Source organism: Neoarius graeffei, chromosome 2 (genome assembly GCF_027579695.1).
Source record: "Neoarius graeffei isolate fNeoGra1 chromosome 2, fNeoGra1.pri, whole genome shotgun sequence".
NCBI lineage: Eukaryota > Metazoa > Chordata > Actinopteri > Siluriformes > Ariidae > Neoarius > Neoarius graeffei.
Window position 1 is genome coordinate 62,806,204 of NC_083570.1, and position 13,852 is coordinate 62,820,055.

At 43.0% G+C, this 13,852-nt stretch overlaps 1 protein-coding gene across 1 annotated transcript in view; it reads left to right on the forward strand.

The window, feature by feature from the left end:
- The first annotated feature begins 7,776 nt into the window (after positions 1-7,776).
- Positions 7,777-13,852, forward strand: part of pdzrn4 (PDZ domain containing ring finger 4) — a 120,392-nt gene continuing 114,316 nt past the window's right edge. Inside the window, exon 1 of the mRNA XM_060914629.1 lies at positions 7,777-8,072. Coding sequence (XP_060770612.1) covers positions 8,004-8,072 — 69 coding nt within the window. The 5' untranslated portion in view covers positions 7,777-8,003. The remainder of the gene's footprint in view (positions 8,073-13,852) is intronic.

Below are 13,852 nucleotides of genomic sequence, written 5' to 3' on the forward strand. Positions count from 1 at the left end.
TGCTGCGGTGCGTTCAGTTGTACTCGTAAGTTGGAAGTTTGAAGTCGGAAAAGCATTGAAATCCAGCATCTCCCAGCATAAATGTTGGGGTTTTCGTTTCATTTCATTAACTGGCCATTTTTTTCGAATTCCATGATGTCCCAGTTTTTAAACTGGGACGCGCTCAGTTCTGAGGTCATGTTGCTTGGAGCTCCAAGTTTCAACTTCCAATGTAAATGTAACGCACCATTTCGACCCCGGGGCCCTAAGGGGAGCTGGGGACTTTGCCTGTCGCGGTAACCATAGTGATCATAAACAACTGTCTAATGACCGAGCTGGTGATCTTTCTGCCACATTAAGCCAGAGAAGAGGGGGAAAAAAATCACAGCGTTTGTTTCAAGAACCAAAAGATGTAAATATCCTCTGCCTGTTGCCTTTCCCAGATGTGACAAATACTTGTTTTGTAATGTTGAGTAGCTAGTCTGATAATAATAAGAAGGAATTTGGACTTACATGAAGTAGGCTAAATGTAAAATAACAGCATTCTAGGCTGTAGGTGAATATCTTTTAATGTTGTTATTTTTATGTATAATGTTATTTTAGTAAGCAACAACTGTTAACTGAAATTATGAGATTCAAGATGTTAACATTGTCCTCCTGGCCTGCAGGGCAGGCAATCCCTGGTGGGGTCAACAATGAAAAAACAAAAAACAATTAGCTACAGCATTTTTTCAAAAACCAAGCAATGTTGACCAGGTAGGCCTTTGTTAGAAAACTCACAATTCGAATGTAAATTGAAGCTTCAGTACACACACACACACACACACACACACACATATATATACATATATATGCATTTACACAAAATGGAATCATTTGCTGACAGCTCAGTCCCCCCCAGTTCAAAAATCCTATCTGCGCCCCTGCACAGGGGGAAGCAGGTGATCGGCAACAGCCAATGACAGCCACTGGAAGTTAATAAGAGGAAGTGATTGCGGGCGTGGCCGGTAATGCTGAGTGGAGATGTTACCTGAAGAGAGAAGCCCACAGGTAGGACCATGACATAATTAGGTAAAAAAAACCTTTGAGTATTTCTCCAATTTTATATAGTTTGGGGAACAGACAGTCACAATACAGTGGCACATGAGTGATGACTGTACAACCAGCAGACAGTTGGTTTAGTCTGGTTGTCTGCTCCCTGGTACCTTGGCTCTGGATTGTCATGAATTAACTAGGCCTGTTCTGAGACTATGAGCTATACTGCAAGAAATGATGGCAGCACCTTCCTAAGTGGGATGGATACTACCATGCACTAAAAGGCCAATCTTGCCCTCAAAACTACTCAAATTATCTGTAAAGTCTACACTGATCTCAGAACACCACCTGGACTCCTCCACTTTAGGTAGCAACTCCCCCCGACCCGGAGTAGGCACTCCATCTGTTTCTGGCTGAGCACCATGGCCACAGACTTGGAGTTGCTGATCCTCATCCCAGCCGTTTCGCACTCAGCTGCAAACCGTCCCAGCGCATGCTGTAAGTGACAGATTGATGAAGCCAAAAGGACCACATCATCAGCAAAAAGCAGAGACATGATCCTGCTGCCACCAAACCAGACACCCTCCACCCCTTGGCTGCACCTAGAAGTTCTGTCCATAAAAGTTATGAACAGAACCGGTGACAAAGGGCAGCCCTGGCGGAGTCCTACATACATGGGGAACGAGTCCGACTTACTGCCGGCAATGCGAACCAAACTCCTGCTCTGGTCATACAGGGTCCGAATGGCCTGCAGTAGTGGGCCCTGAACTCCAGACTCCCGAAGCACCCCCCACAGGGCACCACCAGGGACACAGTCGCAAGCCTTCTCCAGGTCAACAAAACACATGTAGACCAGTTGGGCAAACTCCCATGCACCCTCCAGTACCCTTGAAAGGGTAAAGAGCTGGTCCAGTGTTACACGACCAGGATGAAAACCGCATTGTTCCTCCTGAATCCGAGGTTTGACCAGACTCTCCTCTCCAGCACCCCAGCATAGGCTTTCCCAGGGAGGCTGAGAAGTGTGATCCCCCTATAGATAGTTTTCACATGACGTCACAGAGTCAGGGATTCCCTAGTGGCAGCCATCTTGGGGGTCCAGCTTACCGTACGGGTGACTGAGCACACATTGTAACGCGCGAGTACAAAGTCTTCAAAAGAACCCAAGCAGGCTATTTAAAGCTAGCAATGGTGCACACCTGTTGTATTCACGGCTGTCGTAATAGGTCAGATGATGAAGTCAAGTGGAGCTTTTATGGAATTCCCACTGTACGGGAGCACGAAGGTGAGCAAACAAACTCAGCATACAAAGGAGAAATCTATGGCTTGCGAGAATCAACTGCAAGGATTATCAGCCTTCCAAACACAGCAAAGTCTGCTCCGATCATTTTATAAGTGGTAAGTTGTTTAAATAAACAATCAATTGTGTTTAAGTTTGTTTTTGGAAACCAAAACATCATGTGAACAATCTCTGGAGAATGCCTAACTGGAACTGCTGAGTGTATGTTTACATTGTAATGTACACTTAATATTGCTCATTTGCCATGTTTCTATTTGAAACTTGTCACTTCACTCACGCAAGGGTCATTTTTGAAAAACATTTTAGGTCTATTCTGTATGATTTGATTTGTGTTTGGGATGCAAACAGCGCGCCTTTTGGCGGATGCCGCCTGAATCGCGCAGATCCGATTTTTTTTTAGGGGGGGCGTTGGAGTGTCTGATTATAATTTCAAAGTAAATTCTGTATTAAAATGACTAAATAAGCAAATCCGTTACAGTCCATGAAACAGGAAGTATAAGGATGAGAAAAAAACAGTTTAAATCGGAAAGCTGCGCACATTTGCGCAGCCCGAGTGGTGTGCAGGACTGCGCATATGTGCGCAGCTTTCCGATTTAAACTGTTTTTTTCTCATCCTTATACTTCCTGTTTCATGGACTGTAACGGATTTGCTTATTTAGTAATTTTAATACAGAATTTACTTTGAAATTATAATCAGACACTCCAACGCCACCCCTAAAAAAAAAAAATCAGATCTGCGCAATTCAGGCGGCATCCGCCAAAAGGCACGCTGTGAATATATAAAGTTGTATATATCAGACAGCCTTTAAAGTTTGATGAAGTCAGTTTCAGGCTTTGGAGCAGGCTTTGGCAGTTTCGGGCTTTGGCAGCTCTGCACAGTCACTTGAAAATGCATCTTTGTCCACTTCGTAGGGGTCAATTCCCCCAATCAAGGCCAGTTTGGCTGCATACCGTTATCGTGAGATGTCGTCTAATGTATCTATATACTTCTGTTTGCTTGATTTTGCCGACATTGATCTTTATTTTAGAAAACTGACTATATAACTTCATAAATTCGTCCGAGATAACGTAGCCGGTAGTGGTGATGGTCCGTTTTGTTTGCCCCCCAAGATGACGGCTGGGGGGCGTTCCCTGGAATGCCGTGACGTCAGTGAAAACTATCTATAGATGGAACACACTCTCCAGTCCCCCTTTTTAAAAAGGGGGGCCACCAACCCAGTCTGCCAATCCAGAGGCACAGTCCCTGACTTCCACGCAATGTTGAAGAGGTGTGTCAGCCAAGACAGCCCAACAACATCCAGTGCCTTCAGGAACTCAGGACAAATCTCATCCACCCCCGGAGCCTGGCCACCAAGGAGCTTTTTAACCACCTCGGCAACCTCAGCCCCTGTGATGGGTGAGTCCTCCAAAGCATCCTCAGACTCTGCATTCTCCTCGGACAACATGAAGGTGGGATTAGGGAGATCCTCAAAGTATTCCTTCCACTGTCGGACGATGCCCCCAGTTGAGGTCAACAGCACTCCATCTTCACTATAAACAGTAGAGACAGAGCACTGCTTCCCCTTCCTGAGCCACCGGACAGTTTACCAGAATCTCTTCGAGGCCGACCAAAAGTCACTTTTCATGGTTTCACCGAACTCCTCCCACACCTGAGTTTTTGCTTCAGTGACCGCCAAAGCCGCATTCCTCTTGGCCCGTCGGTATCTGTCAGCTGCCTCTGGAGGCTAACCAAGCCTGATAGGACTCCTTCTTCAGCTTGACGGCTCCCCTCACCGCAGGTGTCCACCACCGGGTTCAGGGATTACCACCACGACAGGCACCAACAACCTTGCAGCCGCAGCTCTACATGGCCGCCTCAGCAATGGAGGTGTGGAACATGGTCCACTCGGACTCAATGTCCCCATCCTCCCCCAGTATGCAGTTGAAGCTCCACCGGCTGTGGCAGTTGAAGGTCCGATGGACGGGAGCCTCCACCAGACGTTCCCAGCATACCCTCACTACACATTTGGGCCTGCCAAGTCTGTCCAGTCTCCTCCCTGCCACCTGATCCAACTCACCACCAGGTAGTGATCAATTGACAGCTCTGCTCCTCTCTTCACCCGAGTGCCCAAGACATACAGTCGTAGATCAGATGAAACGACTACAAAGTCAATCATCGATCTACGGCCTAGGGTGTCCTCGTGCCATGTGCACTTATGGACACTCTTATGCTCGAACATGGTGTTCATTATGGCCAAACCGTGCATGGCACAGAAGTCCAACAACTGAACACCACTCGGGTTCAGATCGGGCAGGCCGTTCCTCCCAATCACACCCCTCCAGGTTTCACCGTCATTGCCCACATGAGCATTTGTTCAAACACAAAGTTTTCAAAATTATCTGCAGTTAATAATTTGTGATGCTGGCAATGAAGGGAATAAGAGCATTAAATCTCTTCCTGTAATGTCTAAAAAGGTTGGAGACACCACAAGTTTTCAGTAGGGTTCATATCCAGAGACTGGCATAGACACTGCAAAACATAGATTTTGTGTTTCTTTCACTATTTCTGACTTGATTTGGACATATTTTAACCCCTCATTCATATTGAAATCAAGATCTGACACTGGCCAAGTCTGACCTCCTGGCAGAGGTAAACAGGCTTTATGTATTTAAGCAGATCCTGACAATATCCCCTGCACCACCAGCCACCAAACAATCCCAAAGCCACAGTGATCTCCTACCATATTTTCCAGTGTGTACTAGGTGCTTTTTCTTCTAGGCAGTCCCCTTTTGTCACCAAACATGCTGATAGTGTTGATTTTAGTCTCATTTGACCCCAGTACATAATGCCAATTTTAATTCTAATGATGCTTGATGAAGTGCTTCTTTCTTGAAGCTAAGAGTCCATACGGATATCAATTTGCATTTACATTATTTAGAAACTATAACCATTTTTAACTATGAAAAAAATCATTACCAAAATGTTTTATGAATGTTTCCAATAATTCTAGAGGCCACTGCCTGATCCATCCTGATACCCTACATCTGCCTGGAGTCTCATCACATTGCTCCTGTGGAAGACAGCCCCATATGGAAAGTCACACTTGGAAGATGGCTCTGGACACTTACAGTTTTGCTTTGATGGCTGAGGACCACAGTTGCAATGATAACTTTAGGACTACAGTTGTCATGAACAGTTTTGTACTCAAGTCTCCATCAAAAAAAACATTGACAACTTCAACAAAATAGACTTCATGCTAAAACTATAATGAATTTCCTGGTTACACAGTTGTACTTTGTGACTATATAGGACACAGTTATAGAAGCACGTTATTTATAATCACGTTGTCTGTTATCACCCAAATGAGGATGGGTTCCCTTCTGAGTCTGGTTCCTCTCAAGGTTTCTTCCTCATCGTCTGAGGGAGTTTTTCCTTGCCACCATTGCCACAGGCTTGCTCATCAGGGATAAATAAATTAATTAGGGATAAAATTAGCTCATATGTTCTAAAGTCTTTAATTTTCTATAAAGCTGCTTTGTGACAATGTCTGTTGTTAAAAGTGCTATACAAATAAAACTTGACTGCATGTCTTTTTGTAGACACACCACTAAATTCTGTTTCTGCTGTTTATCATATGTATTACACATAAACAAAGAACAATTCTGAAACTATCACAGAATTAGAGATCCAGAATTAGATGTTCTTGTATTAGCACTGCTGTAGACAGTTGGTAGGGTCTCTCCCAGTCTGGCCTCAGGCTGTAGAGGGAAATTAAAGCCCACTAAATCAGATTATTTTCTCCCAGAGGGAAGAGTCTGATAGCCAACTGGTGGGAGATCATCTATCCATAACAGTAGTCATGCGTATACATATATGGGTGTGTGTGTGTGATTGTGTGTGAGTGGTTCCTGACTCCAGGGCCAATTTGTTAACAATTACAGCTCGTTATGATTCCCTCCTGTCTCTGATGGGACTCCTGGATTTGTACCCCACTGCTGGTCTATTGTGTTGTAATTATCGCAGTCAGGGAGACGCATCTGCTATTATCAGCCCACTATGAACCCCTTCAGCTTTGATTGCTGACTTCTTTCTAGAGATTCTATTATAATATGACCGCAATCACTGCAGTATGTGTGTGTGTGTGGTGTTATGAAATTGTGCTGCTTTGGATTGTTTTATTCATCCACCATAGCCATACTTCATTAAGGAGCTGTGACTGAAATATTTTTCTTCGTGATATATTTGAGCAATGATTTGTCAACTTGAATATGAAGAGTGCATTACTGGTTCCTGAGTTTCAATAACAGTATGTCACCCCCTCCTCCCTCTTTTCTTGGCTCATATTTTGTTTGCCTCAGCACGTTTCATATCCAGCAAGTTGGGGCTGATATATTGAGAGAAAGTGCATATAAACAGCATATCAACCAACCAGTTTTCATGATCATAATTATGAATATGGGGCTTAAGGCAGGCTGTAACTGCTGGTGTTCATCATGGGTGCCAAAATCTATGGTTTAGCCAAATGTTTTTTGTTCCTGGAAATACCTAAAAGGTAAAAATAAAAGCTAAAACAGCGGTGAAACCAAATACAAATAAATTTCACTGGGTGAAAAAGCCAAATCACTGAATTGGAGAAGATGTTGGATGTGAAAGACGCTCTTTTGTTCCTGGTAGTGGTTACTTTATCTACTGTAGGTGACCTTTGACCTGTGAATTGTGAGCCAACAGAAACCAAGTGCGCAGATCTGTGGTCTCTTAGGATTTAAAAATAAAAAAAAATAGAGGTGCTGCTTATTGTGGTCAACCAGCAGTCTTGCCTTGTTGTTGTCTTACTGTTGCTTGGCACACATCTTGGAAATATAATTAGCTGTTTCATCCACAGACATATGCTCGAGTTTCTGTGGTAAAATTGTTTTCCTCCCTCTCTGCCAGTTAGGATTTTCTTGTTATCCATGATGGCTCATGTAGGTTGACCTAATGGTCCAATCAATTTTCCAATTCTTCATTTTCTAACAATCTCAGAAGCATCTTTCCTTTAAGGGTTATTCTAAATGAGTGCTCCAGAGTGTACATAATAAATTTTATTGCAAATAAAATGAACACTGGCTTTATTAGAGACCTCTTGATTCGTATTCTCTCTAATGGATGTTAATACAGCATGTTCAGTCCCTCTGATACTAACACAAAGGAGACTCATTGTCTTTACAGTGGCAGAGCCTTAATGAGTGTGAGGAGCTCCACACGGGCTGCTGAATCCTCCCACTCTCCAGACCACACCTCCCCTGATACATATGCGTCAGGTCCTTCATCATTATTCATGAACCAGACATGTGCAGAGGCTGTGAGAGAGAAGGGGGAGTGTCTGTGTATGTGACCAGGAGCCACAGCGTGGATCTGTGTGTGTGTGGGAGGGGGGGGTTAGTGAAGGAGAGGGGGGAGAGAAGTAGGAGACTGACATCGCTTCGGCTGCTGCTGCTGCTACTACTGCTGCTGTGATCGCATCTCACACACACACACACACACACACACCACGCTGGTGTGCTTGTGCCATGCACTGCTGACCGGCGCTCTCTGTGCATAGTGTGTGTGTGTGTGTGTGTGTGGTAGAAGTGCTCAGGGCAGACTGATGAGAGACGGTGTGTGTTCCTGGAGGGTGACCCCCCGACTGATTCTGGGGAGAGAGAGAGCTCCTGTGAACGCGTGACGGCGAGGATGGGCTGCAATCTGTGCTCGCTGCAGAAGAGAGAGGAGCATTACAAACTGCTTTATGAAATTTCACAGGTAGGATGGAGGAGAGAGCACTGCTACACCAAAATGTGTGTGTGAGTGAGAGAGAGAGAGAGAGACTTTGAGAGAAAGAGAGAAATTTGCAGCCAGAATGCTGTCATTTACACTGGCATGAAAAAGCAAACCCAAAGAAAAAGGGTTATATTTGGTACAACTATGGTCAATGTGAGGAAGGAAATAATAACAGAACGACAAGAGGAAAATATGATGGAGAAGTGTGAGAGAGTGTGCGTGTGTGCCTCCTCTGTTAGAGAGGAAGTGTGATCATTTGTTCTTGCCAAGGAAAAGGTCCCTGGTGAGATAGCAGAGATCCTATCCAAACACCTGTGCTGAACCAACGCATGAATGGAAGAGACCCAATTCTTCTGACAGTTTGGGGTTAGTGCATACATATGAGCAATTCAAGTATGATTCTCAAGGATTTTAGTCTGACCTCAGAACATGTGCCATGGTTTTGCTAAGGACCACAGAATTTGTTTTATTAAATATACTGAATATGCATATTACAAAGTAATTTTTCCCTCATCCTGAATTTCTGGAGTATATACAGTATAAACTTATAAGATGTAAAATATACTGCAGTGAGTATGAGAAAAAGTACAAGACTGATTTTAAGTGTTTTGTTCCTTTTTTAAAAAAAAAAAAGTATGCATCCTCATTTTATGCCTGAGAGGAATCACTACTGAGGTGATTCTAAGTGCCACCTACAGTGTTAATACTGCAGAGTTAATGTGTGTGAACTGTTCTTAAGCCATTCCTATCTATCTCCATCAATCCATCAATCCTGCATTCAGAATGGTATAATTACTGACTCATTAGCACTTCTTTCAAATCCGGAGCTTGAATTAGATGTGCAATGTCTCACTTTGTACACAAAGACATATCAGCTTGGTTAATTGCTACCATACTCCGATGGATTTGGGTTTCAATGAAGGGCTGAGCATTGTTTCAGAGCCGGAAAACACTGATCCCTTAGAGAAGATCATGTGTCATCTCGTAGCTCAGATTTCAGCCATGGAAAGTTTCACAGATGTCATGTGGCCAGAGCTGGATACTAAAAGTGACTGAAACACACATTTGCCCCATTTAACAAATTTTCTTCTTTAAACAGTGAAACACTGGATTAGAAAGTACTGCCTATAATGTTTCTCTGGCTTCTCATTGATTGCTGTTTGTTAGTTTGAGTTATGGAAAGCAGAAAAGGTGTTGGATTGTGTTCTCAACAATTTCAGCCTCAGACAACAAAGCTTCTTCTATGTGAGCTGAATTTGGTGAATGCCAGAGGCACAGTGGTGTGTCCTGGTGCATGAGGTGTGAGTTGACCCAGTAGTGCTAGATAAGGACATGTCTGACTCTCCATACACTACCAAAACCTTGTGCTCTACAGGGGACTGCTGCCACATCAGCACCTGGCATCTTCTCACCGAGAGAGAGAGAGAGAGAAAGAGAGAAAGAGAGTGTGTGTCAGTGAGCAGTGAGGTGTTAATGAAGAATATTAACAGCTAAAAGGAAATGCAGCAAATTAAACCACTCTATTGTTTCCAGTGTTCGATTAAACAAAAATTACAAGTAATGTTCATAAAATTTTATATTGACTGGAACATTTTTCCATGTGAAATAAAACCTTTTGGTGCTTTTCCCTTAAAATAATATGTGTTTTAATTTCTGATTTGTTTTAGTTCTTGGATTATTGTGTGTGTGTGTGTGTGTGTGTGTGTGTGTGTAGCTGACCGTATGACCAGCAGCCAGTAATAGCCATCAGTAATATGATAACCAAGCAGATCATGCAATGTTTTTCAAGGACTGGAGGAGCTCCATGCTAAAACTGTGGTACTGTGATTATAAAGAATTTCCATCTCTCTCTTCTACTGTGTTTTCTTCTCTCAGAAACCAAGCTTCCATTGTATTTCCAACAAATAAGATGTGTGTAATGCTGGTTCAAGATCAGCTACCTGGCCATCATTCAATTGACCAGATTCTCTGTCTCTCTCTCTCTCTCTCTCTGTGAAACATACTGTACAACTATATCCACTCTGTATCTATAATAATTAGTAGATAACATTGCTAATATGTATATATTTTGGAAGCTTCTTAATTGTTGTTCATCATTTTCCACCCTCAACACTATCACCAGAATGGTTGTTAAAAGCAGGATTTTTTTTTTATTCTGTATCCCTCTCTTCCCGTTGCGCTTGTCATGCATTTACATCTGGCAGCACACTTCACATGAGAGTGTCGCTCAGCATCTGGGAGGAGTTAAACTCACTGGTGTGTGTCTTTTTTGGCCTAATTAGAGAGACTAGAGATGAGAAGCTGACACACACTGCTGAGCATAATATGATAGGCTTCTGAATTATTTTTTGTCTGTTTATCACATTCATTTACTATTCCTGTGTGTGTGTGTTTCGTGCTTGGGTGGTTTTTGGACTTGTGAGTTACTGCTGAGTTACAGCATCCACATGGTGTAGGAAGAGTTTTAAAGGGAGAGTTTTGTGCAAGCATTCGTGTGTGAGATGTCAGAAAAGTCTGTTGGTTAGTGCCCCCTATAGGATCACTGGCTACAGTGGCACAGTCTGTAATAATAAGCTCAGATGGCAAAGGAAAGAGGAAGAGATGTGCATTCTTGTGGATATGCCTTTCCTACCATGTGGAAAAGGACAGGTGTGAACGCATGTTTGACAAATGGATTTCATCACTACTGGGGAATTTTCTGCATGGGTCACCCCATTGTGTGTGTGTGTGTGGTGCTCTGAAAGATCATGTGTGTGTGAAGAATGGCCTGAGGCCTCTGCACCCTTCTCAGCTCTGGTCACCCCTCCTGGCATCCTGGTGCTATCTCCTGCCTCTATGCTACAAATGTTCCCATCCATCTTCTTGTCCCATTACATTATTTTCTGAATGATGGTCCTCAGCCATTAAAATTGATAGGAGAGAACAAAGGAGAGGGAAAAAAGAAGAATGCCTGACTTGATTGATCTCTTGTCTCCAGCCATGAGATTACAGTGAACTAGTTGTATCATATATAATGTAGAGGTACAAAGCGAGGGAGAGAGACACACTTGCACTTGAGCGTTGAAAACATTTTTTTTTCCTCTCAGTGATCCTACTCAGGAACTTGTTCTATTTCTTTCTTTGAATAAAATGTTGGGTGGGTTTGCATATATCCTCTTGATTTGCCATTGATGCTTCTTTCAGTTGAAGAAGAAGCAAATGAGTAGAGGCAGAAATATTTGCGTAAACCCACCCCTCTCTCCCTTCACCTCATACAGCTCATCTGTTGCAGTGGCTTATATAATCAAGATTTCTCTTTTAATATCACCAGTGTGATGTTCAGTCTGGCTTCCAGAGGAGTCTATTTGCAGTAGTCTATATGATTCATCAAATCTTCAGAGTGGGCGGCACGATGGTGTAGTGGTTAGCACTGTTGCCTCACAGCAAGAAGGTTCGGGTTCGAGCCCCGTGGCCGGCGAGAGCCTTTCTGTGCGGAGTTTGCATGTTCTCCCCGTGTCCGCGTGGGTTTCCTCCGGGTGCTCCGGTTTCCCCCACAGTCCAAAGACATGCAGGTTAGGTTAACTGGTGACTCTAAATTGACCGTAGGTGTGAATGTGAGTGAGAATGGTTGTCTGTGTCTATGCGTCAGCCCTGTGATGACTTGGCGACTTGTCCAGGGTGTACCCCGCCTTTCGCCCGTAGTCAGCTGGGTCAGCTTGCCTGCGACCCTGTAGAACAGGATAAAGCGGCTACAGATAATGAGATGAGATGAGATGAAATCTTCAGAGCACTGGCTCTCAGTCTTGCTTCTTAACACATTTTTTAGCTGATGTAGTTTAACTTATTAACTAAATGCCAGGTTTTTTCATGAGATATGAGCAAATTCACAGTTGTAAAATGGAAACTATGCAGTGCATCCACACTCTTTATTAACCATCAACTGTCCTTAAAGATTTTATATACAATCAGTGAGTTTCTTAGAAAAGCTGTTATCCAAACAAAGAACTCTTGAAGAACCATTTATATTAACACCAACACATTTCTCACATTTATCTTGTTTGGTGTCAACCATCATCAATCTTTATTTTGGGTAATTTTGAAAGATGTGGACACTCTACTTGAACTTGGGTGCGAACCAAACAACTGGATCTGCCTTTAACACGATTCACAGTTATCATCCAAGAACCAGAGTTCTGCTGATTACTGGCAATAAAACATTTCCACATCTGGATGACATACGATAGACTGAGTGCTTGTGTAAATGTAGTTTCTTGTTCAAAAGTTGTATTTTCAGCTCTAATGCCATTTGAATGAACTCTGCTATCCAATAAAGGCTCACAGATTTGCAACAGTATGAACACAGAGAATGATTAACACTCAAATGTTCTGCACATTTCTCTGGGAAATGAAGCATGAAAAAATAAAGACTACTTCTCTCCACAGAACATAATGCATTTTTTTTCTGCTGCACACAGATCAATGCACATTAAATCTGGTCTTGGTTAAATGGATTAAATGAATTTAAGGGATATTTTATTATCCATGAACAATGAACATAGAAATGTGTTAAAAAAAATCTTCACAAATGCAGGTACAAGCATTAGAAATCGTTTGATTGACTTGTACATGTTATTAACTAGTAATTAATAACCATCCATCCATCTATGCAATATATATGCCACTTATCCAGCAGGGTCACGGGGAAAGCTGGAGCCAATCCCAGCTGACTTCATGCGAGAGGTGTGGTACACCCTGGCCAGGTCACCAATCTATCACAGGGCTAACAGAGACAAACAACCATTCACACTCACATTCACACCTATGGCCAATTTAGAGCAGCCAGTTGACCAAATCTGCATGTCTTTGGACTGTGGGAGGAAACCAGAGCACCCAGAGAAAACCCACACACTTGGAGGCACTGGGAGAACCTGAAAACTCCATACAGAAAGGCCCCAGTGGGCCAGAAGGTTCAGACTCAGAACCTTCTTACTGTGAGACCACAGTGCTAACCACTGCACTGCCTTAACTATACTATTAACTTCTTTAATATACAGTAGATGCACTTGCGTGACCTGTAAAGGTAAAACAAACTTTATGAAAACTAATAAGAAGTGTCCAAAACTAAAATGCCAAATTAATGTCTAATCAGGGAACATTTAGACATAGACACAATTTGGTACGAATGAATGAATTAATGAATGAATGAATTTGGTGATTTGAATTTGTATAACAGCAATGGCTATGCACAATAAAATCTCATCTCATCTCATTATCTGTAGCCGCTTTATCCTGTTCTACAGGGTTGCAGGCAAGCTGGAGCCTATCCCAGCTGACTACGGGCGAAAGGCGGGGTACACCCTGGACAAGTTGCCAGGTCATCACAGGGCTCCTGTACACTTACACATTCATGCAATTATCTATTCAGCCAATCATGTGACAGCACCACAGTGCATAAAATCATGCAGCTACAGGTCAAGAGCTTCAGTTAATGTTCACACCAAACATCAGAATGTGGAAAATTGTGATCTCAGTGAATTTCATCGTGGCATGGCTGTTGGTGCCAGATGGACTGGTTTGCGTATATCAGAAACTGCTGATCTCCTGGCATAAATCACTATAGGGTTTACACAAAGTGGTGTGAGGAAAAAAAAACAGCCAGTGAGTGGCAGTAATGAGGGTGGAAACACCTTGTTAATGAGAGAGTTCAGACATCAATGATTGGTTTGAGCTGCCAGGAAGGCTCTAGTAATTCAAGTAACTACTCTATACAACTGTGATGAGCA